A 27,559-nucleotide genomic window follows, 5' to 3' on the forward strand; every position below is an offset into this window, starting at 1 on the left:
ATTTGTAGTGTTTGCCAATTTCCCAGGGCTAAATACTCCCACCTTGGACAATTTCAGGCTACCAACATCATTGCAGATTAAGAAGAGAAGCACAGTAGCACAGCACTAAGTAATATTTCCACTATATGGGATACAATAGATGTAAATAATCTTAAGAGTACAGATAATAGCAAAGTGTAGTAAAATAATTAGGAAGTGGTGTTTTTAGTTTTATTACCTTTGTTCCCTGCCCCTCAGATGGCTCTTTCATCTGTTTGCTCGTTGTTGGTGTTCGTTGTCTGTTTGTTTTGTTTTTTTTGTTTGTTTGCTTTTGTTTTTTTGCTCATTTGTCTGTCGTTTCTCTGGAGGCACCAGGAACTGAACCAAATTTCCTCCCTGTTCATGTGTTTTTGCTCATTGTCTGCCCATTGTTTGCTTGTTGTCTGCTTGTTTTTGTTCGATGTCTGCTGGTTGTCTACTCATTGTTTGTCTTCTTTAAGAGGCACCGGGAACCAAACTCAGGCTCTCCTGTGTGGGAGGTGGGAGCTCAACTGCCTAAGACACATCCACTCCCCTTACCTTTGTTTTTCAAACAGCTTTACTGGAGCATATTTGAGATATATTAACTGCACATATTACACAAAGTATACAATTTGATAAGCTATGATACATATTTACAACCCTGAAACCAAGTTTCCTTGTGCTATTGTAATCCAGCTCTCTCAATATATAAAACGAATGACATAAGGACATATTCTACCCATCATAATGGATATTTTCGTATATATACAAAAATGGGGGAAGCGGACTTGGCCCTGTGGTTAGGGCGTCCGCCTACCACATGGGAGGTCCACGGTTCAAACCCCGGGCCTCCTTGACCCGTGTGGAGCTGGCCCATGTGCAGTGCTGATGCGCGCAAGGAGTGCCATGTCACACAGGAATGTCCCCGCACAGGGCAGCCCCACGTGCAAAGAGTGTGCCCCATAAGGAGAGCCGCCCAGTGTGGAAGAAAGTGCAGCCTGCCCAGGAATGGTGCCGCACACACGGAGAGCTGACACAACAAGATGATGCAAAAAAAAAAAAGAAACACAGATTCCCATGCCACTGACAACAACAGAAACGGACAAAGAAGACGCAGCAAATAGACGCAGAGAACAGACAATTGGGGTGGGGGGGAAGGGGAGAGAAATAAATAAATAAATAAATCTTTAAAAAAATATATATATACACACACGAAAATGGAAAGAACTGTGTCACAAAGTTCTGTGAATTCATCAACCACCTTCCATAATTATTTACAATTTCATGGTTATTCTTGTTTTATCTATCTCTCCCCACATTAGTGGGTTGTTTTAAATATAAACTCACACATCACGCCATTTAATTCTTTACTTCAAAATGCATTCCTGAAATGCAAGGGATCTTTTATAACATCATAAACTTTATCACAGAAAATAAAATTATCATAATATGTCATTTAAAAAAACAAACATGCAAATAAAAAGCCAATACCCTAAACTGAATAAGCCTCCAGGCTTTTACTATTCTTAAAGGTACAAAAGAATGACAAGCAGTGAGACTGAGAGTGGCAGGTATGAATTTATCATTAAAAGAACCTAAAAAAAAAATAAGACAGTATACTTGAAACATCATAACCAAGAGAAAAAACCAGATGCCATGTTACTATATTATATACTTGCATATTTTATTTTGTGTAATATAAATCCATCCCAATGCCAACAAGCCAATTTGCTTATTAACATTCTCTTGTAAGATTTCAGTTCAATGTGTCAATTGGTTTAGGAAAAAAAACCAAAAAAACGTCATGAAAACTTATTCAGTGGGGATAGAAAAGTGAAGCCTGATGGGGTAAGTTAATGTCAGAAAGTATTATTACAAATTAATTGTCTCTCGTTCTTTGATTCCATAGGCCACTCAGAAAGGTCTACCTTTATTTATCCAAAATAAAGGAGTTAACTAGTTAAATAATCAACTTGTATCTGTAGACTTCAGAAAAGTGCTGAATGACTAAAATGTGTATCATTGCATGTACAGAGCAGAAAAAGTCAATCTTACATAAAATGCCAGCTTTGGTCTAGATGGAGAGAAACTGCACAGCAGTGAACTTGATTAGAATCTGAAGAGTATGTATTCACTATTGATAAGTGATAAGTGTGAGAAAAGGTAAAAGCATAAATCATGGTTTTAAGAATGTTTAAATTCCTAAATTGCATGAATAGATATTACAAATAAAACCAAAACCCTGTTCTACTCTTAAAAAATAATTAAAAATAAAATCTATGATTTATACTAATCTATTCTCAAAAGGCTTGAAAAACCAAAAACTTTTCAATAATGCCTTGCATTGTCCAAAGCATCTTATAGACATATCAACTTCACTGGCTTCAAAGAAGAAGCAGTTAGCTGCAAAATGATAGCCAGCAACAAATTAACTAACTGAAACTTTCAGAACAGTGGATGCCACAACTAAGCTTAAAATCTGAGATGCCAGGCCATCTTTTAACGATTAGTCACAAAATTTACTAGTCTATTTTGAGCCTACTAAGAGCTAATTCTGTAAACTAATGCAAAGAAATATAAGAAAACCCCTTTCTCTCCTGTATTATTACTCTGTTTAGATAACAACAAGCTACGCAACTTCAGCCAGGCCAATGTGTACTAACGATATATACTGGATAGATCAAGACTCTGGAGTTCTAGCTCTTCCCCAAGCCGTTATTAAGGAGGCTAGGTCCCCCACAGCCCTATGTTCCAAAATGTATCCTTTCCCTTCTCCTTCCTCCCTGTTACTAATCCCAGTAACTAACCACGGGGCCAGAGGTTGACAGTAGCCCATGGGCTGGGATGAATTGATGAATGCAGCCAATTGGGTGCATTCTCTTTGTAACCTAAATAGGGAAATATGGAACAACCATGCTAGCAGCGGCTGTCCTAAGTTAAAAGGCCTAGCACCTGAAAATGGACCTTGGCAGGTCAGATTCAAGATAAAAGAAACAGAGCAGAGATGTGGGGAGCTGACTGAAAAAGAAAGACCTACAGAAAAAAGGGGTGATACCAATAACTGCCTCAACTTATTTCTAATTCCAGATCACATTACCCAGACAGAGGAGCACAGTTATGAAATAACAGGGAACCGTAATGATTCAGCATGCAGCAGGCACATGTCAAGGTGTACTCAAAGATAAGAGCAAATGACAGGGTTTAGGTCATTTCTCCAAGGCAGAGTTTCTCAGCCTTTTAAAGGAGCATTCTGGGCCAGATAATGCTGTGTTGTGAGGCTGCCCTGGGCATAGTATGATGCTTAGAAACATCCCTGGCTTCTACCTACAAGATGCCAGCAGTGCCATCTCCCCAGCTGTGACAACCAGAAACATCTCTAGACATTGCCATTTGTCCACTGGGTACAAAACCGCCCCAGTTGAGAACCACTGGTATAAGGAGTTTGGAAATAGGAAGCCATTTAATGATTTTAAGGATGAATAGCAGTACGATCAGATTTCTTTCTCAAATACAAGCAGCAGTGTGGAGGTAGATTGTGGAGAGGGAAGGCAAGCAGGGAGGCAAAAAGAACAGGTAGACTAATAAACTAGTTTGGGTGGAGAGGATGAGCACCTGCACCAAGGCATGAGTCGTAGAGACAGAAAGGGGGGGATGAGTGCTGGTTACAATGGGAGAGCTATTCAAAAGTTCAGGGTCCACTCAGACACAGAATATGCAGGGAAGGAAGAAAAACTGCAGAATTACTTGTAGGTATTTGGCTTGCAATTTAGGTGGCTGTGGTAAGGGCTAGTACCTAGGATAAGGAATTTAAGAGGAAGAGCAGGTTTAAAAAGGAGTTCTGTTTTAAACCTAATAAAAGTTTGAAGTAAGTGTGGGATAGCCAGGTAGTGAGGACTAGTAAAGTTGGTGCTCAGCTAGTTAGCACTTACATACGTATATATTATGTGCAAGACCCTTTACAAATATTCATTCAGTTAATCCTTACCATAATACTTTCAGATAGCAAAGACTGCCATTCCAATCTTACAGAAACTATTATACAGAAAAGCTAAATAAATTATCCAAGTTAGTAAGTTTTGGAGCTGGGATCCCAAACCCTGACAATCTAGTTCTAGATTCTGTGCTCGTAACCACTACTGCACCGCCTTAGGGAAAAAGAAAAAAGACTTGGATTGTATATAAAGATATAGGTGGGTTTTGGTATACACATGGATAGGAATTGAAGTCCTAGGCAAATATGTGATTTCCCAGGGAAAATGTGTAAAGAGAGTAGAAAAAGCAATCCATGATGAAATAGTAGAGAAAAATATCTGTTAAGCCAAGGTTAAAGGACAAGCCAGAGGAAGTAGTCAGTGGAGGAAAACAAAAGGCAACAGGGAAAGTCTTAAGGGCAGGAAGCCAGTCATGGTATCTTTGTAACCCACAACAACCCCTGACATATAATCTACTGTTTATAAATGTTTTTAATTGAATTGGTAAACCCATAATCCCAAACAATGATATCAAATATCCATAGTTATAGCACATTCACGAGATTTTACAGCTGAGCAAAAATCTAAATCATATCTATTTGTTTATGATTTTTCTAGGATACCAAGAGTTTGTGGAAGATATATTGTACTTAAATATGCAATAATAGCTTAGACACCATAAGCAATCTTTCTGACATTGATATACAGCTGAGAGGGTGTTCTAAAAGCTTTGTTCAAGTCATACTTTCATAGCAATGAAAACATGTTATTCTGTTTTGCATTTTGCTGATGATCACATGAAATACTGGCTCTAAGTTTTGCAACTGAAAGATATAAAATTGTGTAGTATCTTCCTAAAAGAGGATTTAGAAAATGTATTTAGGAAAACTGATTACTTTTCACTCTAAGGAGTTACTAGAGCATCTGGTGAATCTTAAGTTGTACTGCTAGAATAAACTTTCTGTGAGTCTAATCAGTTTTTGTTGTGCATCTCTTATCAGAATTTACAATTCTACACCCTCAATACAAGTATCTAGTAGAAAACAAGTTCCCCCAAGTTACAGAAAAGGCTGGCTCATGTGTCGAATACAAGCTAAGTATTTCCTCTGGGATAAATCTTGGTTTCCAGAAACAAAAGCAAAGTGCTTTCCAAACTTTAATGTGCATACAAACCATTTGAGAATCATTTTAAAATGAAAATTTGGATTCAGGATATCTGACACTAGGCTGACTCTCGGCATTTCAAATAAGCTCTCTTCTGGATGACACAGATGCTGCTGTTTACTCAAATGTGGCCCTTGGACCAGGAGTGTTGACAGTACATGTGAACTACTTAAAAATGTATTTCCCTCAGTGTGCCAAATGAAACATACAAATATCATCTGCTGAACCTAAGGACTCCAGAAATTTATCTTGAATTATTGTCTTTAAAATCCACTGACAGAAGATGGCGGCTGAGTGAACTTCCCGGTTACTAGCTCCTGGGGGGAATTGGTTGGGAGGCATCGGAGACTCTTTGGGACTGGCTGTTTTGGGATTTTTCCTGGTCCGGAGGTGTCTGGACATCGATTTGGAGGGAAGGTAACAGAGAGGATCCATCTGTGAAACATACACGGAGATCCCAGCTACGTGTGGAGGACTCCCTCCTTGGGTAGGCGGAGCCGAGGCAGCTAGCACCGCGCGCGGAGCCCCGGCGGGCGGCGGCCACGGTAGCCGATTCCGGCCGAGCCCGGCTGAGCCGCGGCGGGTGGGGGGGGCGGAGCCCGCCACGCCGGTGGCGAGCGGGAGAGCCGAGCCACGCTGCGCCGCGCCGGGCGGCGGGCGGGAAAGCCGAGCCCGGCCAAGCCCAGCCGAGCCCAGCCGAGCTGCGGAGGGCGGCGGGGTTTCTGTTCTTCGGTTTTTTTTTATTTTTTATTTTTTGTTGTTGTTGTTGTTCTTGTTGTTCTTTTTTTTTCAATCCTCTCTTTCTTGTCCCCAATATTCTTCTTATACTATTTTACCTTAACAATACAATAGGTCCTACAGGAAATACCTCACATTTGCTGGGTTTCCTCACCCTCCACTGCCTCATTTCTCTGTGAATAGATTTAGCCTATCTACACTATCCCCTTTCCCCTACAACTTGATATCCTCCACCATCTGCTATCTCTCCTATATTCCATCTCCCTTTCTTTGATCCACAAAGTGTCTAACTCTTAATTTCTAATACCTTTGTTTAGTTTTCCATCTGGTATTCGTCCCTGAAACTATTACCTTTCTTTTCTCTTTCCCTCTCTCACGAAAACAATAGCCTCTTAGTACGTACCACATTCTTCCCATATTCAGTCGTCTACCTCATTATAGGTACTTTCCTACTACTATAACTCTACACAATTTACATGATCTAACCTCCATCCTCCCAGAACTCATATTGTTGCTTTGTAAACATATATCACCAATACTACTTCACACTTTTTCCTTCCTTACACAATTGACTTTCCCCAGCACTAATACTTTCCTTTAAAGTGAGCTTAACTAGCAATAAGAAATTGGAATAAGAAGAACAAAGTGACAAAGAGAAGATATAACACTTACGCAAAAACAACAGCTAATTAATCTCCAAGATTAGACAAAGAAGCTAAGGAACTGATTAAACCCGTCAAGAAAAAATGTTGACAAGACAGCAACAAAAATCTACAAACCAAACCAGTAATCAGGAAAACATGACTGAATCCAATCAACAAACTGAAAATCAGGAAGGGGGGCAGGACTTCGCACAAGCAATGAAAGATCTCAGAACATTTATCACCGACAAATTTGATGAAGTAATGAAAGAGGTTAACAGCGTGAAGACAACACTCGGAGGGGAAATTGCAGACATGCGCGAAAAAATAACAGATATGATGGAAATGAACACCACAATTCAAGAAATCAAAAATACACTTGCAGCAAATATCAGCAGACTAGAAGAGGCAGAGCAGAGAATTAGTGATGTGGAAGACAGTGCATTGGAAATCAAACAGATAGTAGAAGTGGTCAATAAAAAGGTAGAAAAAATCCAGATAGGACTTAGGGACCTGAATGATAACGCAAAACGCTCAAACATACGTATTATAGGCATTCCAGAAGGAGAAGAGAAGGGAAAGGGGTCAGAAGGAGTGTTGCAGGAAATAATGAATGAAAACTTCCCAAATCTACTGAAAGAGACAGATGTACATATCCAAGAAGCACAGCGCACTCCACTGGTCATAAACCCCAACAGGCCCACCCCAAGACATATACTTGTCAAATTATCCAATGCTCAAGACAAAGAAAAAATTCTAAAAGCAGCAAGAGAAAAGAAAACCATCACATACAAGGGAAACTCCATAAGATTAAGTGCTGATTTCTCATCTGAAACGATGGAGGCAAGAAGGCAGTGGTATGATACAGTCAAGGTACTAAAGGAAAAAAATCTCCAACCAAGAATACTCTATCCAGCTAAACTAGCATTCAAAAATGATGGAGAGTTCAAAATATTCACAGATAAACAGAAACTGAAAGAGTATATCAACAAGAAACCTCCCCTTCAAGAAATTCTTAAGGGAATTCTGCAGGAAGAAAGGAAAAAACAGGACAGTCAGAGATGGAGGAGAGTGTAAAAGCAACAAGAAAGACAAAAATAGAAGGGGAAAATAAAATAATACAAACAAAATATAACAAACACAAATCCAACCAAAATATGGCTACCATAAATAACTCTCTAAACGTAATAACACTGAATGTCAATGGATTAAACTCACCTATCAAAAGATTCAGACTGGGACACTGGATAAGGAAATACGACCCATCTATATGCTGCCTACAAGAGACACATCTTAGACCCAGAGACTCATGGAGGTTGAAAGTGAATGGCTGGAAAACAATCATACAAGCAAACAACAACCAAAAAAAGGCAGGAGTAGCTATATTAATATCAGACAAAATAGACTTTAAATGCGAAACAATTGTGAGAGACAAAGAAGGATACTATATTTTAGTGAAAGGGACAATTTGTCAAGAAGATCGAACAATCATAAATATTTATGCTCCTAACAAGGGCGCCTCTAAATATGTGAGGCAAACGCTGGAAAAACTAAGTGAAAGAATAGATGCATCTACAATTATAGTGGGGGATTTTAACACACCACTATCAACTCTGGACAGAACATCTCAAAAGAGAATCACTAAAGAAACAAAACATTTGAACAGTATATTAGAAGAGCTGGATCTAATAGACATATATAGATCATTACACCCAAACACAGCAGGATATACATTTTTCTCAAGCGCACATGGAACATTCTCCAAGATTGACCATATGCTAGGCCACAAAGAAAGGCTTAATGAATTCAGAAAGATCGAAATCATACAAAACAATATCTCTGACCACAGTGGAGTCAAGCTGGAAATTTGCAAGGGACAGAGACCCAGATTTCACACGACAATTTGGAAATTAAACAGCACACTCTTAGAAAAACAGTGGGTCAAAGAGGAAATCTCAAAAGAAATCAATGACTACCTTGAAACAAATGATAATGATAACACAACATACCAAAATTTATGGGATGCAGCAAAAGCGGTACTGAGAGGGAAATTTATAGCCATAAATTCATATATCAAAAAAGAAGAAAGAGCAGAAATTGAAGAATTAACTGCACATTTGAAGGAATTAGAAAAACAACAACAAAGTAACCCAACAGGAAGAAGAAGGAAGGAAATAACAAAGATAAGAGCAGAACTAAATGAAATAGAAAATAAGAAAGCACTTGAAAAAATAAACAAGACCAAGAGCTGGTTTTTTGAGAAGATCAACAAAATTGACAAACCTTTAGCGAGACTAACAAAGAAAAAAAGAGAAAAGATGCAAATACACAAAATAAGAAATGAGAAAGGTGAAATCACCACTGACCCCACAGAAATAAAGACTATCATAAGAGGATACTTTGAAAAACTATATTCCAACAAAAATGACAATTTAGAGGAAATGGACAAATTCCTAGAAATACATAAGCAGCCCATACTGACAAAAGAAGAAATTGATGATCTTAACAAACCAATCACAAGCAAAGAGATAGAATCAGTCATTAAAAATCTCCCAACTAAGAAGAGCCCAGGGCCAGACGGCTTCACAGGTGAATTCTACAAAACATTCCGGAAAGAACTAACACCAATCCTGTTGAAACTATTCCAAAAAATCGAAACAGAAGGAACACTGCCTAATTCCTTCTATGATGCCAACATTACCCTAGTACCAAAGCCAAACAAAGACACCACAAGAAAGGAAAATTACAGACCAATTTCTCTAATGAACCTAGACGCAAAAATACTTAACAAAATACTTGCTAATCGTATTCAACAACACATTAAACGAATTATACACCATGACCAAGTGGGATTTATCCCAGGTATGCAAGGATGGTTCAACATAAGAAAATCAATCAATGTAATACACCATATAAACAGATTGAGAGAAAAAAACCACATGATTATATCTATAGATGCAGAAAAGGCATTTGACAAAATACAGCACCCCTTCCTGATAAAAACACTCCAAAAGATCGGAATACAAGGAAACTTTTTGAACATGATAAAGAGTATATATGAAAAACCTACAGCCAACATTGTTTACAATGGCGAAATCCTGAAATCCTTCCCTCTAAAATCAGGAACAAGACAAGGATGCCCATTGTCTCCGCTCCTATTTAACATTGTCTTGGAAGTACTGGCTCGAGCACTGAGACAAGAACCAGATATAAAAGGCATTCAAATTGGAAGGGAAGAAGTCAAAATTTCATTATTTGCAGATGACATGATCCTATATATAGAAAACCTTGAGAGATCTACAACAAAGCTCCTAGAACTCATAAATGAGTTTAGCAAAGTCGCAGGTTATAAGATCAATGCGCAAAAATCAGTAGCATTTCTATACACCAATAATGAGCAAGATCAGGAGGAAATCAAGAAACAAATACCATTCACAATAGTAAATAAAAAAATCAAATACTTAGGAATAATTTAACTAAAGAGGTAAAAAACTTATACATCGAGAACTATACAAGATTGTTCAAGGAAATCAAAGAAGACCTAAATAAATGGAAGAATATTCCCTGTTCATGGATAGGAAGACTGAATATTATTAAGATGTCTATCCTACCAAAACTGATCTACACATTCAATGCAATCCCAATAAAAATCAACACAGCCTTCTTTAAGGAACTAGAAAAACTAACTATGAAATTTATTTGGAATAAAAAGAGGCCCCGAATAGCCAAAGACATATTGAAAAAGAAAAACGAAATAGGAGGAATCACACTTCCGGACTTCAAAACATACTACAAAGCTACAGTAGTGAAAACAGCATGGTACTGGCATAAGGAGAGACACACAGACCAATGGAATCGAATTGAAAGTTCAGATATAGAACCTCATGTATATAGCCATATAATATTCGATAAAGCCACCAAACCCTCTCAACTGGGAGAGAATGGCCTATTCAACAAATGGTGCCTGGAGAACTGGATAGCTATATGTAGAAGAATGAAAGAGGATTACCATCTCACACCTTATACAAAGATCAACTCAAGATGGATCAAAGACCTAAATATAAGAGCCAAGACCATAAAGACCTTGGAAAGCAGTGTAGGGAAACATCTACAGGACCTTGTAATAGGAAATGGCTTCATGAATATCACACCAAAAGCATGAGCAGCAAAAGAACAAATAGATAAATGGGACTACCTCAAAATTAAAGCCTTCTGCACCTCAAAGGAGTTTGTCAAGAAAGTAAAAAGGGAACCCACACAATGGGAGAAAATATTTGGCAACCATATATCTGATAAGAGACTTATAACTTGCATATATAAAGAACTCATAGATCTCGAAAACAAAAAGATAAACAACCCATTTAAAAAATGGGAAAAAGATTTAAACAGACACTTCTCCAAAGAAGAAATACAAATGGCTAAAAAGCACATGAAAAAATGCTCCAAATCCCTAGCTATCAGGGAAATGCAAATCAAAACTACAATGAGATACCATCTTACTCCCATAAGATTGGCAGCCATGAAAAAAACAGTAGAATACAAATGCTGGAGAGGATGTGAAGAAAGGGGAACACTCATCCATTGCTGGTGGGAATGCAGAAGGATCCAACCATTCTGGAGGACAGTTTGGCAGTTTCTCAAAAAATTATCCATAGATTTGCCATATGACCCAGCAATACCACTGCTGGGTATATACCCATCAGATCTGAAAACAAGGACACAAACCGATATATGTACACCAATGTTCATAGCAGCATTGTTCACCATCGCCAAAAGTTGGAATCAATCCAAAAGTCCATCAACAGATGAGTGGATCAATAAAATGTGGTATATACACACAATGGAATACTACTCAGCTGTAAGAACCAATACACTACAATCGCACGTGATAACATGGATGAACCTTGAGAATCTTATGTTGAGTGAAGCAACCCAGGCATTGAAGGACAAATACTATATGACCTCAATGATATGAAATAAGTTAACTGCCTCAGAGAGCTAGAGTCTGGAAAAGTGGCTTACTGGAAATCGGGGGGTGGAGGAAGGATGTGAGTTAATGTCTGTAGGGGTGGAATCTGTGATGAGCTGGGGGTAAGTATGAGCACAAAGAAGGGACAAAATGGGGGCAAGGGGTTACCTTCGGGTGGGGTTTTCTGGGTTTGAGGGGGGCTGGGGATGGGAAGAGGGGAAATATGGTCCAAGAAATAGGTGGGAGGGAGGGGCAACATACAAACATGGGAGAGTGCCAGAAGTTCATTGAGAACTAAATGTTGAGTAAAACATATCAAAGTATAAGTAGGAGGGTTACCTGGTTAGGACGCTCAGGGGGTATGGTCTGATGCGGGAGGACTCCGGAGGGAATAGCTGAAGGCTCATTTTGCCAAGGTGGGTTCTACCATTGGGTGGGGTGGACCCATATCCTGGGGAAGACTAATGCCGTCGAATAGAGAGAACTGTATCTCTCGTGAGAAAGGACGGCTCCCAGGGCATTAGATTGGCAGGCGTTGTGGGCCCTAAGGGGAGGGGAAAATGGACGTGCAATGGATGGAACAAAGGTAAATAAGGGGGCAAAAGAGGAGTTATGTGAGAGTACACGAGGATGAATATAAAACAGCTAATATTACACCAAAAACATATAGGGGATGACAGACTAATAATGAAAACCATAAGACAAAACATAGGATAACTAAAAAATTTAGAAAACTGTACAACCTAAAGTATGGACCACATAGTAAGCACAAATGTTACCTTGTTTGAAAACTATAGTTTCGGAATCTGTACATCAGTTTCAGGAAATATGATATGAATAAGTTAAAAGATTATTGCTGTGGAAGGGAAAAGGTTTTATGGTGGATCTGGGGAAATACTGTATATTGTATATATGAATTTTGGTGATCTAAGACTCTTCTGAAGCTGACATTATGTTGGGATTCACTTTACGGGAAGTTTTGGATCACAGAGTGGTTCAACAATGGCAGCGGAGGAATACTGATATGGGATGTTATTGACAGGATATATATGGTTGACAGGGAGTTATACAGGGCATATGCCCAGGGTATATGGTAATATCTATATATACTCATAGTGGAAACAATTAAAAACAACAGCTGGGGGGGTACTGGGCTCCTGGCCGGGGGGTCACTGTTGTGGACCCTGGGAGAGCAGCGGCAATCCTCCAGGTGCAACGACAAGAACCAGGAAGGAAGGAGGGCCCAACAGTGGGCTCTTGATACTAATGGCTACACTTTTGAGCCTATGCACCTGCAATAAGAACAAGGCCTAGAGTAGCATTGTGCCTGGGGGTTTCCTCCTGACAGCCTTCATGTTACTCAAATGTGGCCACTCTCACAGCCAAACTCAGCGTGTAGATGTGATGCATTCCCCCCAGCGTGGGACACGACACCCGGGGATGAGCCTCCCTGGCACCGAGGGATCACTACCACATACCAGCTGAAGAAGCAACTAGAAAATGACCTTGAATTAAAGATTCAATGCGGAACAGCAGAATATACCTATCTACATATAATAACATGACTTCGGGAAGCGGTTTGACCTAATGTAAGGGGGAAATGGAAAAGAGAAATGAGATTATAAGGCTGTGAGTCTCTAAAAAAGAGTCTGGAGGTTGTCAGAAGGAATACCCCTATGTACAACTGAACAGAGTCTAAGAGACAGATAAGGTAGATACAACCCCAGGTATTGGTTCTTTTGAGGGATAAAGAGACCCACGGGTTCTATGGTCATGGCAGAAGGGGTTCACTGCCATGACAGATGGCCCTTCTTTGGAGCTGGTGTTTCTGCGTGATGGAAATGGACTCAGAGGGGATCTCTTTTCACAAGACTTGCATGCTACTTTATTGGAATTGTAGTTGGTGCTGGGTTTAAGATATATGTAGGGGATTTGAATCTCTGGACTGATAATATGACACCCAGGCCCAGAGCCTCAACAGACTTCAGCTCCTACACTTTGACTTATTGGACTTACTCCACTCAGCTAACATGGAGTTGAAGAAGGTCAACCACCACAACATGGAGCCTAGAGTGTCTACAACTAGAAGCGGGAAGAGTGCATCCAGTACCCATGTGGAATCTAAGCCCTCACTTGACATAGGTGTGCAATGGACACAACCAATCCAATGTCCACAGAGAAAATGTGGAATGGGTGTGGGAACGGTAGCCATGGGGGCTGCTGGGTGTGGGGAACGGGAGGAAGAGATGAGATGTGGAGGCGTTTTCGGGACGTGGAGTTGTCCTGGATAGTGCTTCACGGACAATTACGGGACACTGTAGATCCCCCCAGGGCCCACTGGATGGAACGTGAGAGAGTCTGGGCTATGATGTGGACCATTGACTATGGGGTGCAGTGACGTTCAGAGATGAACTTACCAGGTGCAATGGATGTATCACGATGATGGGAGAGAGTGTTGCTGTGGGGGGAGTGGGGGGCGGGGGCGGTGGGGTTGAATGGGACCTCATATTTTTTTTTTATGTAATTAAAAAATAATAATAATAATAAATAAATATTAAAAAAAAAATCCACTGACAACTCATTCACACACATTTTTGTTGTTCTTTTGAAGATCAGACTGTCTTTTCTCTTTATTCCTTCTGTTATTCTAACCTTTCAATCTAACAAGCCATGCCACAGTAAGGGCCAAGCTGCTTCTCCCCTCTAATCCCTATACATGTCTCCCACAAGCCAATTGAATGGGATTAGTTAGTTGAGTCCTTTCTCACTGCAATCATCTCGTTTTGTTCTGTTGGTGGTGATGCTTTTCCCAACACCATTTGTAGAAGAGACTATTCTTTCCCCATTCAATGGTCTTGGCATGCCTGTTGAAATTCAACTGGCCATACAAGCATGAGTTTATTTCTGGGTTCTCAATTTTATTCCATTGGTTTAAAGGTCTATCCTTATCTTTATCCACACTGTTTTGATTAGTGTGGCTTTTCAGTACATTTTCAAGTATGAGATCCCCAAATCTGTTCTTTTTCAATAGTGTGTTGGCTATTAGGTCCCCTTGAAATTCCATATGGGGAAACAGATGTGGCTCAATCAATTGGACTCCTCTCTACCATATAGGAGGTCCAGGGTTTGATGCCCAGGGCATCCTGGTGAGGGCAAGTTGGCCCATGCAGAGTGCCAGCCCCACGCGGGAATGTCAACCTTCACAGGAGTGCTGCCCTGCATGGGAATGCCACCCAGCGCAGGAAAGCCTCCCCACACACGAGTACCAGGCGACATGGAGAGCTAGCGCAGCAAGATGATACAACAAGAGACACAGAGGAGAGAAAATAAGAAGACATAGCAGAACAGGGGAGCTGAGGTGCTGCGAGAGAGTAATCGCCTCTCTCATACTTCGGAAGCTCCCAGGATTTGTTCCTGGAGTCACCTAATGAGAATACAAGCAGACACAGAAGAACACACAGCAAATGGACACAGAGAGCAGACAACAGGGGGAACGGGGGGGGGGGGTGCATAAGGGGGGGTAGAAATAAATAAAATAAATCTTAAAAAAAAAATTCCATATGAATTTGAGGACTGGCTTTTCCATTTCTGCAAAGAAGCCACTAGCATTTTGACAGGGACTGCAGTGAATCTGTAGATCACTCTGGGTAGTACTGCCAACTTGACTATATTAAGTTTTCTAATCCATAAATATGGAATATCTTGCCATTTATTTACATCTTCTTTATTTTCTTCCATTAGTGTTTTGCAGTTTTAAGTGTACAAGTTTTAAACCTCCTTGGTTAACTTATTCCTAAATATTTTATTCTTTTTAAAGTATCTAGGAATTAATTTATCTATTATTATTACTGGAATTGTTCTGTTAATTTCCTTTTCAGATTGTTTGTTGCCAGTATACAGAAACATGATGGGGTTTTTGCACATTATCTTGTATCTTGATACTTTGGAGAATTTATTAACTCTAAGAGATTTTTTTTTTTTTTTTTTTGGTGGATTCTTCGGAATTTTCTTTACATGGGATTATGTCATCTGCGAATCAATAGTTGTGTTTCTTTCTAGTTTGGATATCTTTTCTTTCTTTTTCTTTCCTAATTGCTCTGGTTACAACTTCCAGTACAATGTTGAAAAGCAGTGGTGAAAGCAGGCATCTTTGCTTTGTTCCTGATCTTAGGGGAAAACCTTTCATTTTTTCACCATTAAGAATGATGTTAGGAGTGGATTTTTCACAAATCCCTTTATCAGGTTGAGGAAGTTCTCTTCTTGTAGTAGTTTTCTGAGTGTTTTTCTTTTTTATCAAGAAAGGGTGCTGGATTTTGTTAAATCCCTCTTCTGTATTAACTGAGATGATCATGTGGTTTTGATCCTTTATTCTAGTAATGTGGTATATTACATTCATTGCTTTTGTCACGCTGAACCACTCTTGCATTCCTGGAATAAATCCCATTTGGTCATGGTGTATAATCCTTTTAATATGCTGTCAGATTTTGTTTGCTCATATTTGTTGAGGGTTTTTCCATCTATATTCATAAGAGATATTACTCTGTAGTGTTCTTTTCTTGTGGTGTCTTTGTCTTGCTTTGGTATTGGGTTATGCTGGCCTCACAGAATGCATTATAAAGTATTCTCTCATGTACTCTATTTCGAGTTTGAAAGGGATGGTGTTACCTCTTTAAATGTTTGGTAGAATTCACCAGTGAAGGCATCAACTTCTGGACTTGGAATTTTTTGTTGAAAACTGGGCATTTTGAATAGTATAAAGTAGCAAAATCAGATTTCCCTCTACTGCATGGTTTGCTATTGGCTACTGAAGGCTACAGTCATCCATTTGGTAACTTTTCCAAGATATTTTTGCAAAAATTGTGTCCTTATTACATATGGTCACTCAAATTTGTTTGGTTATCCAGTGTCTTTGGTTACATGACAGAGATTTCTTTAAATGCCTGGAATCAGAAAAAAAAATACTACTCTCTGTCTTTGCAGCTTGGCTCTGAGCTGGGCACTCCTTCAATGCTAACCCAGGGCTCCTACAACTCTGACTTGGCCTTCGTCTTCTTCTTGAATGGATCCCAAAGATCTGCCAGAGGTGTAAGTTTAGGGATCTCTTAGGTCTTTTCTGAGGATGAATCTGGTTCTGAGCATGCCCATTACACTTCATTTTCCCCATTTGTGTGTGTTCCACCCAAGCCCTCATTCCCCTAGATATTCTCTCCTCAGTCTGCTCCCTCCCAGGTGCATGGATCTGTCTGCTGCTTGCCCCACCAGCGATCCCTTACCCTATGTGCAGTGTATGTCTTTAAATCTTTTGACAAATATTGCTGTCACCCAGAAAGCCGTAACAGCCTGAGAGGGAGGGGAGACAAAGCAAAGGTCAGCCTCTGCACAGGTCCCTCAGGGAACCACCAGACAGGTTAAAACATTCTACCACAGTATTTTTTTTCAAAGATTTATTTTATTTATCCCTGTCCCACCCCCCCCACCCCCCCACCCCCAGTTCCTGCCATTGTCTGCTCTCTGTGTCCATTTGCTGTGTGTTCTTCTATGTCTATGTCTGCTTATATTCTCATCAGGCAGCTCCGGGAACTGATCCAGGGAGCTTCTGGAGTGGGAGAGAGGTGATTACTCTCTTGCGACACCTCAGTTCCCCTGTTCTGCTATGTCTTATTTTCTCTCCTCTGTGTCTCTTTTGCATCATCTTGCTCTCCATGTCAGTTGGCACTCCTGCACAGGGAGGCTTTTCCTGCATGAGGCAGCACTCCCATGCAGGGTGGCTCCCCTGAGCAGGGCCGCATTCCCACATGGGCTGGCACTCTGTGTGGGCTAGCTCACTGCATGGGCCAGCTTGTTCTTACCAGGAGGCCCTGGGCATCGAACCCTGGACCTCCTATATGGCAGACAGGAGATCAATTGGTTGGGCCACATCCGTTTCTCACCACCACAGTACTTTAAGAATAAAGTCCACATTAGCTCCTGGCACCATAAGTATCACCAGGAATGAGGATCCTGTCCTCATGCCCGCCGCTGGGATAATGACAGTGGTACATGGAATTATGTACCCCAGTTTATATGTGTTCTTGACCTTAATCGATATTCCTGTGGTTGTGAACCCACTATAAATAAGACTTCTAGAAAGTGTTAATTTTTAGTTAGGGTGTGGCCAACTGAAGCAGGGCAGGCTTTAATGCAGATTACTGGAGGTTTTATAAAGAGAAAAAACCAGAAAGTAGGGTCATAAAAGGCAACAGGGAGAAGCTGAAGTCTGTGAGAACCCAGAAGAGAAAGGACAGGACATCACTATGTAATGAGAAAGACAAGGAACCCCAAGGCCTGCCCACAAGCCAGCACAAGAACCTTACAGTCTTTCAAGTCTTTCTAGCCTTGCCAATACCTAGATTTTCAAGTGTTCCTAGCATAAAAACTGTGTACCAATAAACGCCCACTTTTTAAGTCAACCCATTGTGTGGTATTTGTGATAGCATCTCAGGCAACCTAAGACAGCTCTACTACCAGAATTCAGCTGCCCTTTTCTTTACTAAGCATTTCCTTGCTTACTGCAAGTCTTGGATTAGATTCCAGAGTTGAAAAAACAGTTGTTTCTGTCAGTCTTTCCCAGCTTATGGTTGTTTTGGTACCAATTCTTTGAGTGTTCTACTCTGCTTTTTCCCATGATGTTGCCTCTTACTAGTAGCACTCATTGGATACTATTAAAATGAAGTAAGGCAGTATTTCTGATTGATGATAAACAACCTAAATATCCCTAAATCACAAATTTGAATTGTGTTTCTATTTCTCCAAATATGGTGGGGTTTTTTTGTTTTCTACTATAGTCCTCACAGATAGTAAGTTCTGCACAGAATATTATTTGCATTTTTCCAATTCTTACATCTAGGACATTTTTACTTAATAGTGTTTGATACATTTTATCAGAAGTAAAATTCTGAATGAGTTCACTTGACATTTTATATTGAATAGGCCAAATGTTTATTCTTCAGTTGAAGAAAATCAACCCCATAATGAAATCTTGATAAAACTATTATAAAACTTCACATACAAGCACTGTAAATATTATTAAATTGGTCATGCTGAAATAAAGTTCAGTGACAAAGGCTGAATTTTGGATAGTAAAGGCTCTTCAGAAGACCTGGGAGACCCTGAGATATGAGAAGACATATGTTAACTTGGAATAATTGTTAAAAACTGAGTATGATCAATAAGCATCCCTAACCAATGGACAAAATGTGTGATCATAGTTTGAAAGTGATAAGTGACTTATAAAAGTAATGTTTTCCTGAGGGTTGCTAGAACAATATGGAGAAGCCTACCTGAACACAAAGAAGTACCCACACATTAAAAATCCTTGCAAATGATGTTCATTTGTGAATTGCAAATTAGCTCTCCTATTATTAAAGCTCATGACTTTGGCAAAGGGTCGGGAAAGGGGGATTTCTGGCAATGGTGGTTATGGTGATAGAATAATGGTCACCCAACAGGCCACACCCTATCCCTGGAACCTGTGACTATCACTTAACATGGCAAAAGGGAATCTGCAAATGTGATTAAATTAAGGATCCTGAGCTAGGGAGATATTCTGGATTATTCAGGCAGGGTCAATGTAATCACAAGTAGAAAAGGTAACCAGAAGAGGAGGTCAGAGTGATGTGAGACGGATTCAGCCCACTCTTGTTGGCTAGGATAGGAAGATGGGGGAAGGAGGCCACAAGCCAAGGAATCAGGTGGCCTTTAGAAGCTGGAAAAGGCAAGAAAACAGATTCTCTCCTAGAGCCTCCAGAAAGGACCACAGCCCTGACTACACCTTGACTTCAGCCTACTGAGATCCGTGTTGGACTTCTAACCTACAGAACTGTAAGACAATAAATTTGGGTTGTTTTAAGCTTGGCAGTAATTTGTTACAGCAGCAGTAAGAAACTGTTATAAAATATTCCCTAAAACAAACACATAACTCCTTAAAAGTTTTGTGTGGTGCTCTATAAAATGTTCAGCAAATATGTTACAATTTAGTAATCATTACTAAGAAATGCAACTACTTGTTATATAAAAAGCTGACACATGAAACAAAACTAGATTTTATAAAAAGACTCAAAGTAAATACAAGTAATTTTGCTTGAAAAGTTGAGTTAGAAAACAAAATAGAACAAAACATTTTTTAAAAAACAATAAGGTGATAAAGATAAGTAGGAAAATTTGATATTCCTCACAGATAACTAATAAAACAGAGACTGCCACTACAACCTTCCCAATAAGTCAGTCAGAGGCAAAAATCAGTGCTTTCCTTGAAAGTTCTTATTTACCTGATGATCCTCTGGGCAGCATACTGATGCAGGGAACGAAACTGTGCCGACATATTTGCTAAAGCTGCCAAACAATTTGTATGAAGATACTTGTCCTGTCAGAAAACAGCAAGTTTAAAATACACATCAAGTCTTCTCTACATCTTAAGCAAGGATAATTAGAAGCAAATGTAAACTCAACTGTTACTGATTTTAGAAAGTCTCAGGTCCACAATTCCTTGTCCCTAATTCCAAAATATGTAAAGCACTGAAAACTGAATTTTTTTTTCACAACACATTTGGAAGTAATGTCTGACCCAAAGGATTATGAAGCTATTTATGGTCTTCATGTATTCCCACTACTGTGAAATTTAAATATTTTGCTGCAGATACGTAACTGTTTAATTATAGGGTGCTGCTCTAGACTCTAATGGTTACATATAGTATATGCCATAATTATCTTTTGAAAATCTAAAACATTCTCCCTTCTAAAACATACCTAGATCTGAAGGGTTCAGGTAAAAGATTACAGACATTAACCTCGCAGAGGGAAATCACTGAAAACAGTTCACCAAACTTGACTATTTGTCTTAGCTATGAATGTTATACATGGCTTCTCTTTGACAATATACTTCTATTGATTGAAAGTGAAATTTGTTCCCAGGTAGTACGAATGGAATCTAGCAGAAATTTTCTGTTTACTCTTTAAAATACTCTCTTCCTTCTACTTTTATTTTTAATCTACGCTCATATTTTCTTGTGTCACATCTTAGAATTAGTTTTTGTTTTTAAAAGGCAAATCAGCTTTACTGGTCCAGCAAAGATATACAACATATCTTTTATCTAGATGTGCTCCACTGCTTGCTTTCAATTTTGTATAAAATGCCTCTGATCATATAATCTATTAAATATTAAGAAACAGACTTTATAAGCACTATCTTAGGATAAGGTAATACAGTGACTATATATGCTGATCTCTATTTTTTCCAACATATTTCAAAAATTAGGATTGCTTTAAACTCTTGTCTTAATTGTGCCTTATACATAAAGATGGAAAAATAGCTATGAAATACTTACTCTTGTCCTTGTCATGTTGTACTGAATAGTTCTTATTACGACCAATATAAGGAGACTCCCCAGTGAAATCTCAGTTAAAACCCGTTCTGAATACCAAGTAATATTTTTTAATATCTGAAATGAGGAAGAAAAGTTCAAGGAAATATGATTGCTTTAGGAAAAAAACAATGACTCCATGTTCACAATTTTTGAAATGACTTTGTCCTTATGGTGAGTTAAGCAGTATTTAGTGAGACTTTCAGCTAAAGACAGCAAACTGAACCAATGTGTTTACTTCCCCTTCTTCCTTCCTTCTTAAACATAAAAGAAAAACTAGGACTGGTAAACAAAGGAAAGTATCGTTAGTAAGCAAAAGTGAGATATATCTGAAAGAGATATGGCACATGGAATAAGACTGACAGAAAAGCCAGTCAGAACTTAGTAGTTTGAAACCCAAATTAAGAAAAGAGGGACATCTTGAAAAGTAAGTGGCACTTTCCCAACAGACCAAAGAAAAATTCCAAGCTTGTATTCAGTAAGGGTCAAGAACATAAATGAGCCAGTATTTTCAAGAGGATGCATGTATCTAGACTTCAATTTATAACTAAGAATGAACAAACAAAAAATAAATTTTAAAAATTGAAGAAATTTCACAACCTCAGAGATATGCTGAATCTAAACAAGCTTCTATTCTAATTACCAGTATAAATGAAACAGAAAGGATAGAGGAGCACATTATATAACTAACACATAACACAATGATATAACCAGCCAAAGGCAAATAAATATACAAGACAAGTAATCCAGTTTCTTCAACAAGTAAATGGTAAAACATGGGAGAAGAGACTCCTATGAAATGAACAGTCTTATGAACCAAAGGCAATTCATGGATGTCAAAACCTGATTCAGGGAAGTGGATGTGGCTCAAGTGATAGAGCATCCGCCTACCATACAGGAGGTCCAAGATTCAAACCCAGGGCCTCCTGGCCTGTGTGGTGAGCTGGCCGATGCACAGTGCTGCCATGTGCAAGGAGTGCCATGCCACGCAGGAGTGTCCCTGCATAGGGGAGCCCCACGTGCAAGGACTGTGCCCCACAAGGAGAGCCGCCCCATGCGAAAAAAGTACAGCCCACCCAGGAGTGGTGTCAAACACACGGAGAGCTGACACAGCAAGATGACACAACAACAACAACAACAACAACAACAAGAGACACAGATTCCTGGTGCCGCGGAGAATGCAAGTGGACACAAGAATACACAGTAAATGGACGTGAGAGAGCAGACAATGTGGGGAAGGGGAGAGAAATAAATTAAAAATATATCTTTAAAAAAAAGAAAACCTGAGTGAAATGAATCAATTCTAAAATGATATTTTCAAGGTAACTGGAGAAAACTTGAATACAACCAGACACAAAAGGACAAATATTGTGTGGATTCATTAACATGAATTTAATAAAATGAGTAAACTCATGGAGTTAAATGATAGAGTATAAGTTACTAGCGATAGAATGTGGGTTGAGGAGGGGGAGCTGATTCTGAATATATGTAGAATTTTAATTAGGTGGACTGTAAATGTGTGGCAATAGATAGATTTGATGGTAACACATTACAGTGAGTATAACTAACACTGCCGATTTATAAATGTGAATGTGGCTAAAAGGGGTAGTCTGAGGAGATTAATGTCAATTGAAAGGAAGCTAGAGGATGATCTAGGGACTGTGTAAATACAATGTTCTCTAAGCACCAATAATGAGGGAGTACAAGGGGTTGTATTAGCTAAAGGGATGCTAATGCAAAATACTAGAAATTGGTTGGTTTTTATACATGGTATTTATTTGGGGTAGGAGCTTACAGATACCAGGCCATAAAGCATGAGTTACTTCCCCCACCAAAGTCTATTTTCACGTGTTGGAGCAAGATGGCTGCCAACATCTGTGAGGGTTCAGGCTTCCCAGGTTCCTCCCTTCCAGGGTCTTGCTTTTCTCTGGATTGAGCATTCCTCTCTTCCCAGGGCTGCTTCATCCTGGGCTCAGGGTTCCTCTCTTCCTGGGGCTTGCTCCTCTTTCCTCTGTGTGCTTACTTCCTGGGGCTCCACCTTAAGGCTTCAGCATCAAACTCAAACATCAGGGAAGCAGATTTGGCTCAATGGATAGAGTGTCCACCTACCACATGGGAGGTCCAGGGTTCAATCCCAGGGCCTCCTGACCCATGTGATGAGCTGGCCCATACTCAGTGCTGATGCGTTCAAGGAGTGCCCTGCCATGCAGGGGTATCTCCTGTGTAGGGAAGCCCCACATGCAAGGAGTGTTCCCCGTAAGGAGAGCCGCCCAGTGCAAAAGAAAGTTCAGGTTGCCCAGGAGTGGAGGCCACACACACGGAGAGCTGACGCAGCAAGATGACACAACAAAAAGAGACACAGATTCCCAGTGCTGCTGACAAGAATAGAAGTGGACACAGAAGAACACACAGTAAATACACACAGAGAGCAGACAACTGGGGGGAAGGGGCAGGAAAGGGGAGAGAAATAAACAAAAAATAAATCTTTAAAACAAAAAATTCCAACATCAAAAACCCCTAAGTCTGGCCTTTGCCATGCCTTTCATCTGTTAAGTCCACACCCACCAAAGGGCGGAGCCCTACTGGCCCAAGAGATTTACATAATTACTTAATCAAGTAAACCTATGAATCCAATATAATCTAATATGCTCAGAGGAAAACTGGATTATGTTTATAAACATAATCCAATATTTCCTGTTGGAATTTATCGATAATATCAAACTGCTACACACTACCCTCTGAATTCCAAAAAGACATTACAATAGTCAAAAAAAAACCTTGGGAAGAGGACTTGGCCCAGTGGTTAGGGCATCCGTCTACCACATGGGAGGTCCGTGGTTCAAACCCTGAGCCTTCTTGACCCGTGTGGAGCTTGCCCATGCATGGTGCTGATGCGTGCAAAGAGTGCCGTGCCACGCAGGGGTGTCCCCCCTGTAGGGGAGCCCCACGTGCAAGGAGTGCGTCCTGTAAGGAGAGCCACCCAGGAATGGCGCTGCACACATGGAAAGCTGACACAACAAGATGACGCAACAAAAAGAAATAGAGATTCCCATGCCACTGACAACAACAGAAATGGGCAAAGAAAAACACCAAGCAAATAGACACAGAGAACAGACAATTGGGGCAGGGGGAGGGTTGGGGGAAGGGGAGAGAAATAAATAAATAAATCTTAAAAACAAACAAACCTTAAAACAGTTAAATGCAAGTACTAAATCATATCACAATCAATTTAAAGAAGTACAGTTTGTTCTGGGGTAAAGTCCTGTCTGCTATAGACCTCTGAAACTTACAAACCAATTCATCTACTTCCAATACACAAACGGACAGACAAAGGATAAACATTTTCATTACAATAAGGAGAAATTGGGAGGGAAAAATGAGTCACAGTTTCTCTACAGTTCAGTAGACTTGCAAGGAATACTCTGTTCAATTTCAAAGTCTGGGAGTCATTCTCAAGAAGATGGTTTCTTCTCCCTGGGGCCATATGGAGACCCACCCTTTTCATCGGCTTGGCCAAGGGCCATTTTCTTGGTTCCACGCTCATCAAGTATCTGGGTGTCCACCAAGCTCCAGACCTCTCCCTCCAAGAGTGTTGGAGTGATAGCCACATCTTACCCACTCTTTGGGTTAAAGTCTTAACCTCCCTAGTAAAGTGAAGACAACATTCCCCCTAACCTTTGGCATACAGGCTCAACCCTCTCAGAGCAATGAGTTGACCACCTGGCCTTCCCTAACCTTTGGGGAACATGTCCACCCCTCTCAGACTTGTGGGGTGTTGACCTTAACTGCCCTAATCCTTGGGGAATGTGCTCCACCCTCTCTGTACCCTGGGGGAGCAAAACTCTCCCAGAACATTGGACAGGAATATCCACTGTCTTCAACTGCTGGGGCAAACTCACCCTCTCTGTACACATGGGTAGGGTTCCTCTCTTGGCCCAAGGTGAAGTCTTAATTCCAGCTCTCAGCTTCCATGGTTTTCCTCTTAAAGTTGTTTCTCCTTCAATATCTCCTTTCCATGCCATTTTTATTCCAGTCTGACAGTGGTTTTATTCATACAGCTCTCTCAAAACCTTGTTGGTTTAGCATTCAAGAAGCAGGGGTCCAAGCCATCAGAGAATAAGACTTTCCATGAGTCTTTCTGACATAAGTGCATCTTCAATCCTGTTTTATAAGTGCCAAGTTTAGTTAAGTCCCCCAATGGGGCACGTTCATCTGGGAGCTTGATTTCCAAATACTTGGAATTTCCAGAATCAGTTTCTGTTTTCTTTGTACCCGACAGTTCAGTCCTCAGCATATCTCGCTCACCTAGCATTTTCCTATAAGCTGCAAGCAGTAGCCAAGCCATACTCTCTGGGTTTACTTTGGAAATTTCTTCAGCTAAATGCCCAGGCTTGCCATTTTCAAATTCTGTCTTCCATAAAACACCAGGCGTTAATCTTGATAAATTCTCTGCAACTTTAAAACATGGATCGCCTTTCCTCCAGTTTCCAGTAATAGTTTCATCATTTACTTCTGAGGCATCGAAAAGTCTCTTTAGCATCCATATTGCTGTTAACAGTCTCTTCAAAGCATGGTAGGTGTTTTCTTCCAAGTATCTCACAATTCCTCCAAAAAATACCCCTTACCCATTTATAAAACCATTCCAGCATTTCAGAAATTACAAAAGCACTTCCCCAGTCCTCGGTACCAAATTCTGTATTAGTCAGCCAAAGGGATGCTAATGCAAAATGTCAGAAATTATTTGGTTTTTATAAAGGGTATTTATTTGGGGTAGGAGCTTACAGATACCAGGCCATAAAGCATAAGTTACTTCCCTCACCAAAGACTATTTTCACGTGTTGGAGCAAGATGGCTGCCGATGTCTGTGAGGGTTCAGGCTTCCTGGGTTCCTCTCTTCCTGGGGCTGGCTTCTCTTTCCTCTGTGAGCTTACTTCCTGGGGCTCCAGCTTAAGGCTTCACCATCAAACTCCAACTCAAAACACGAACATCAAAACCCCCTAACTCTGTCCTTTGCCATGCCTTTTATCTGTGAGTCTCTACCCACCAAAGGGTGGGGACTCAACGCCTTACTGGCACAGGAGGTTTATGTAATTACTTAATCAAGTAAACCTATGAATACAATATAATCTAATATGCCCAGAGGAAAAGACCAGTTTACAAACATAATCCAGTATTTCTTTTTGGAACTCATCAATAATACCAAACTGCTACAGGTATGAGATTTTTCCTTTTGGAGTAATGAAAATATTCTGAAAGTGATGACAGCACAACTCTGTGATGAAACTGTGAGCCACTGAGTATTCACTTTGGATGGACTGTACAAGTCAGGGGATACTATAACACAGTAAAACCCATGGTGAATGATGGACTGTGGTTAACAGTACAAATATGAGAATGGGGAACTGGATTTAGCTCAACTGATAGAGCATCTGCCTACCATATGGGAGGTCCAGGGTTCAAACCCAGGGCTTCCTAACCTGTGCGGTGAACTGGCCCACTCACAGTGCTGATATGCACAAGGAGTGCCCTGCCATGCAGGGGTATCCCCTGTGTAGGGGAGCCCCATGTGCAAGGAGTGCGCCCCTGCAAGGAGAGCTGCCACATGTCAAAAAAGCGCAGCCTGCCCAGAAGTGGCGCTGCACACATGGAGAGCTGACGCAGCAAGATGATGCAACAAAAAGAGACACAGATTCCTGGTGCCACTGACAAGAATGCAAGTGGACACAGAAAAACACACAGTGAATGGATACAGAGAGCAGACAACAGGGTGGGGCGGGAAGGGGAGAGGAAAAAAAAAACAAATATGAGAATGTTCTCTCATAAACTGTAACAAACATATAATACTAACACATGGTGTTAATAACAGGAAGGGCTTGTGTGGAAAATACACCAAATATATTCTATGGACTATAAAGAGCAGTAATACTGTGATGATTTCCTTTCATCATTTGTAACAGATGTGTCACAACAATGTAAGGTGTTGGTGGCGGGGTGGTATATGGGAATCCTGTATGGTATGCATGATTGCTTTGTTAACTCACAACTTCTCAAATAAAAAAAAAATCCCTCAAAGAATGAGAAAGACAGAGACTGAGTAATTGAAATGTTACATGTACATACACACAGGCATACACACCAAAATGTTAATGATAATAGTAATTTTAATTTCATTTCTTGTGAGTCTCTCCATTTTATAAATAATCAAAAATAAACATAAAAATTATAAACCATGATCAAATGGGATTTATGCCTGGTATGTAAGGGTGGTTCAACATAAGAAAATCAATTAATGTAATATACAACATTAATACAACAATATGATCACCTCAAGTGACACAGAAAAGGAATTTGTCTTAGTTTGCCAAAGGGCTGCTGATGTAAACTACCAGAAAGGGGTTGGCATTTATAAAGGAGATTTCTCTGAAGTAAATGCTGATAGTTCCAAGGCCATGAAATGTCCAAATCAAGCTACCATTAGAGATGCCTTCTCAAAAATGTCAGCTACTGTTGATCCTGGTATTTGGCCATGTGGCAAAGCAAGATGGCAGCCAATCTCTGCTATGGTCGCTGCTTTCCCTTCTGGGCTCCCAATCTCCTAGAGTTTAGTTGTGGGCAACCAGGCATAGGGTTTGTCTCCTTCTGGGCCTCCTCTCTCAGTCTTGGCTGTTCCACTTTCTT

At 40.1% G+C, this 27,559-nt stretch overlaps 1 protein-coding gene across 5 annotated transcripts in view; it reads right to left on the reverse strand.

The window, feature by feature from the left end:
- The window catches only part of DYM (dymeclin), a 542,345-nt gene that overhangs the window by 260,852 nt on the left and 253,934 nt on the right, over positions 1 to 27,559 (reverse strand). For all 5 annotated transcript variants that reach the window (XM_071208556.1, XM_058277682.2, XM_058277681.2 and 2 more), the window contains 2 exons: positions 20,846 to 20,959; positions 19,790 to 19,884 (listed from right to left, as the gene is read on the reverse strand). In XM_071208556.1, the coding sequence (XP_071064657.1) occupies positions 19,790 to 19,884; positions 20,846 to 20,959 (209 nt within the window). The remainder of the gene's footprint in view (positions 1 to 19,789; positions 19,885 to 20,845; positions 20,960 to 27,559) is intronic.

This window comes from Dasypus novemcinctus, chromosome 16 (genome assembly GCF_030445035.2).
Source record: "Dasypus novemcinctus isolate mDasNov1 chromosome 16, mDasNov1.1.hap2, whole genome shotgun sequence".
NCBI lineage: Eukaryota > Metazoa > Chordata > Mammalia > Cingulata > Dasypodidae > Dasypus > Dasypus novemcinctus.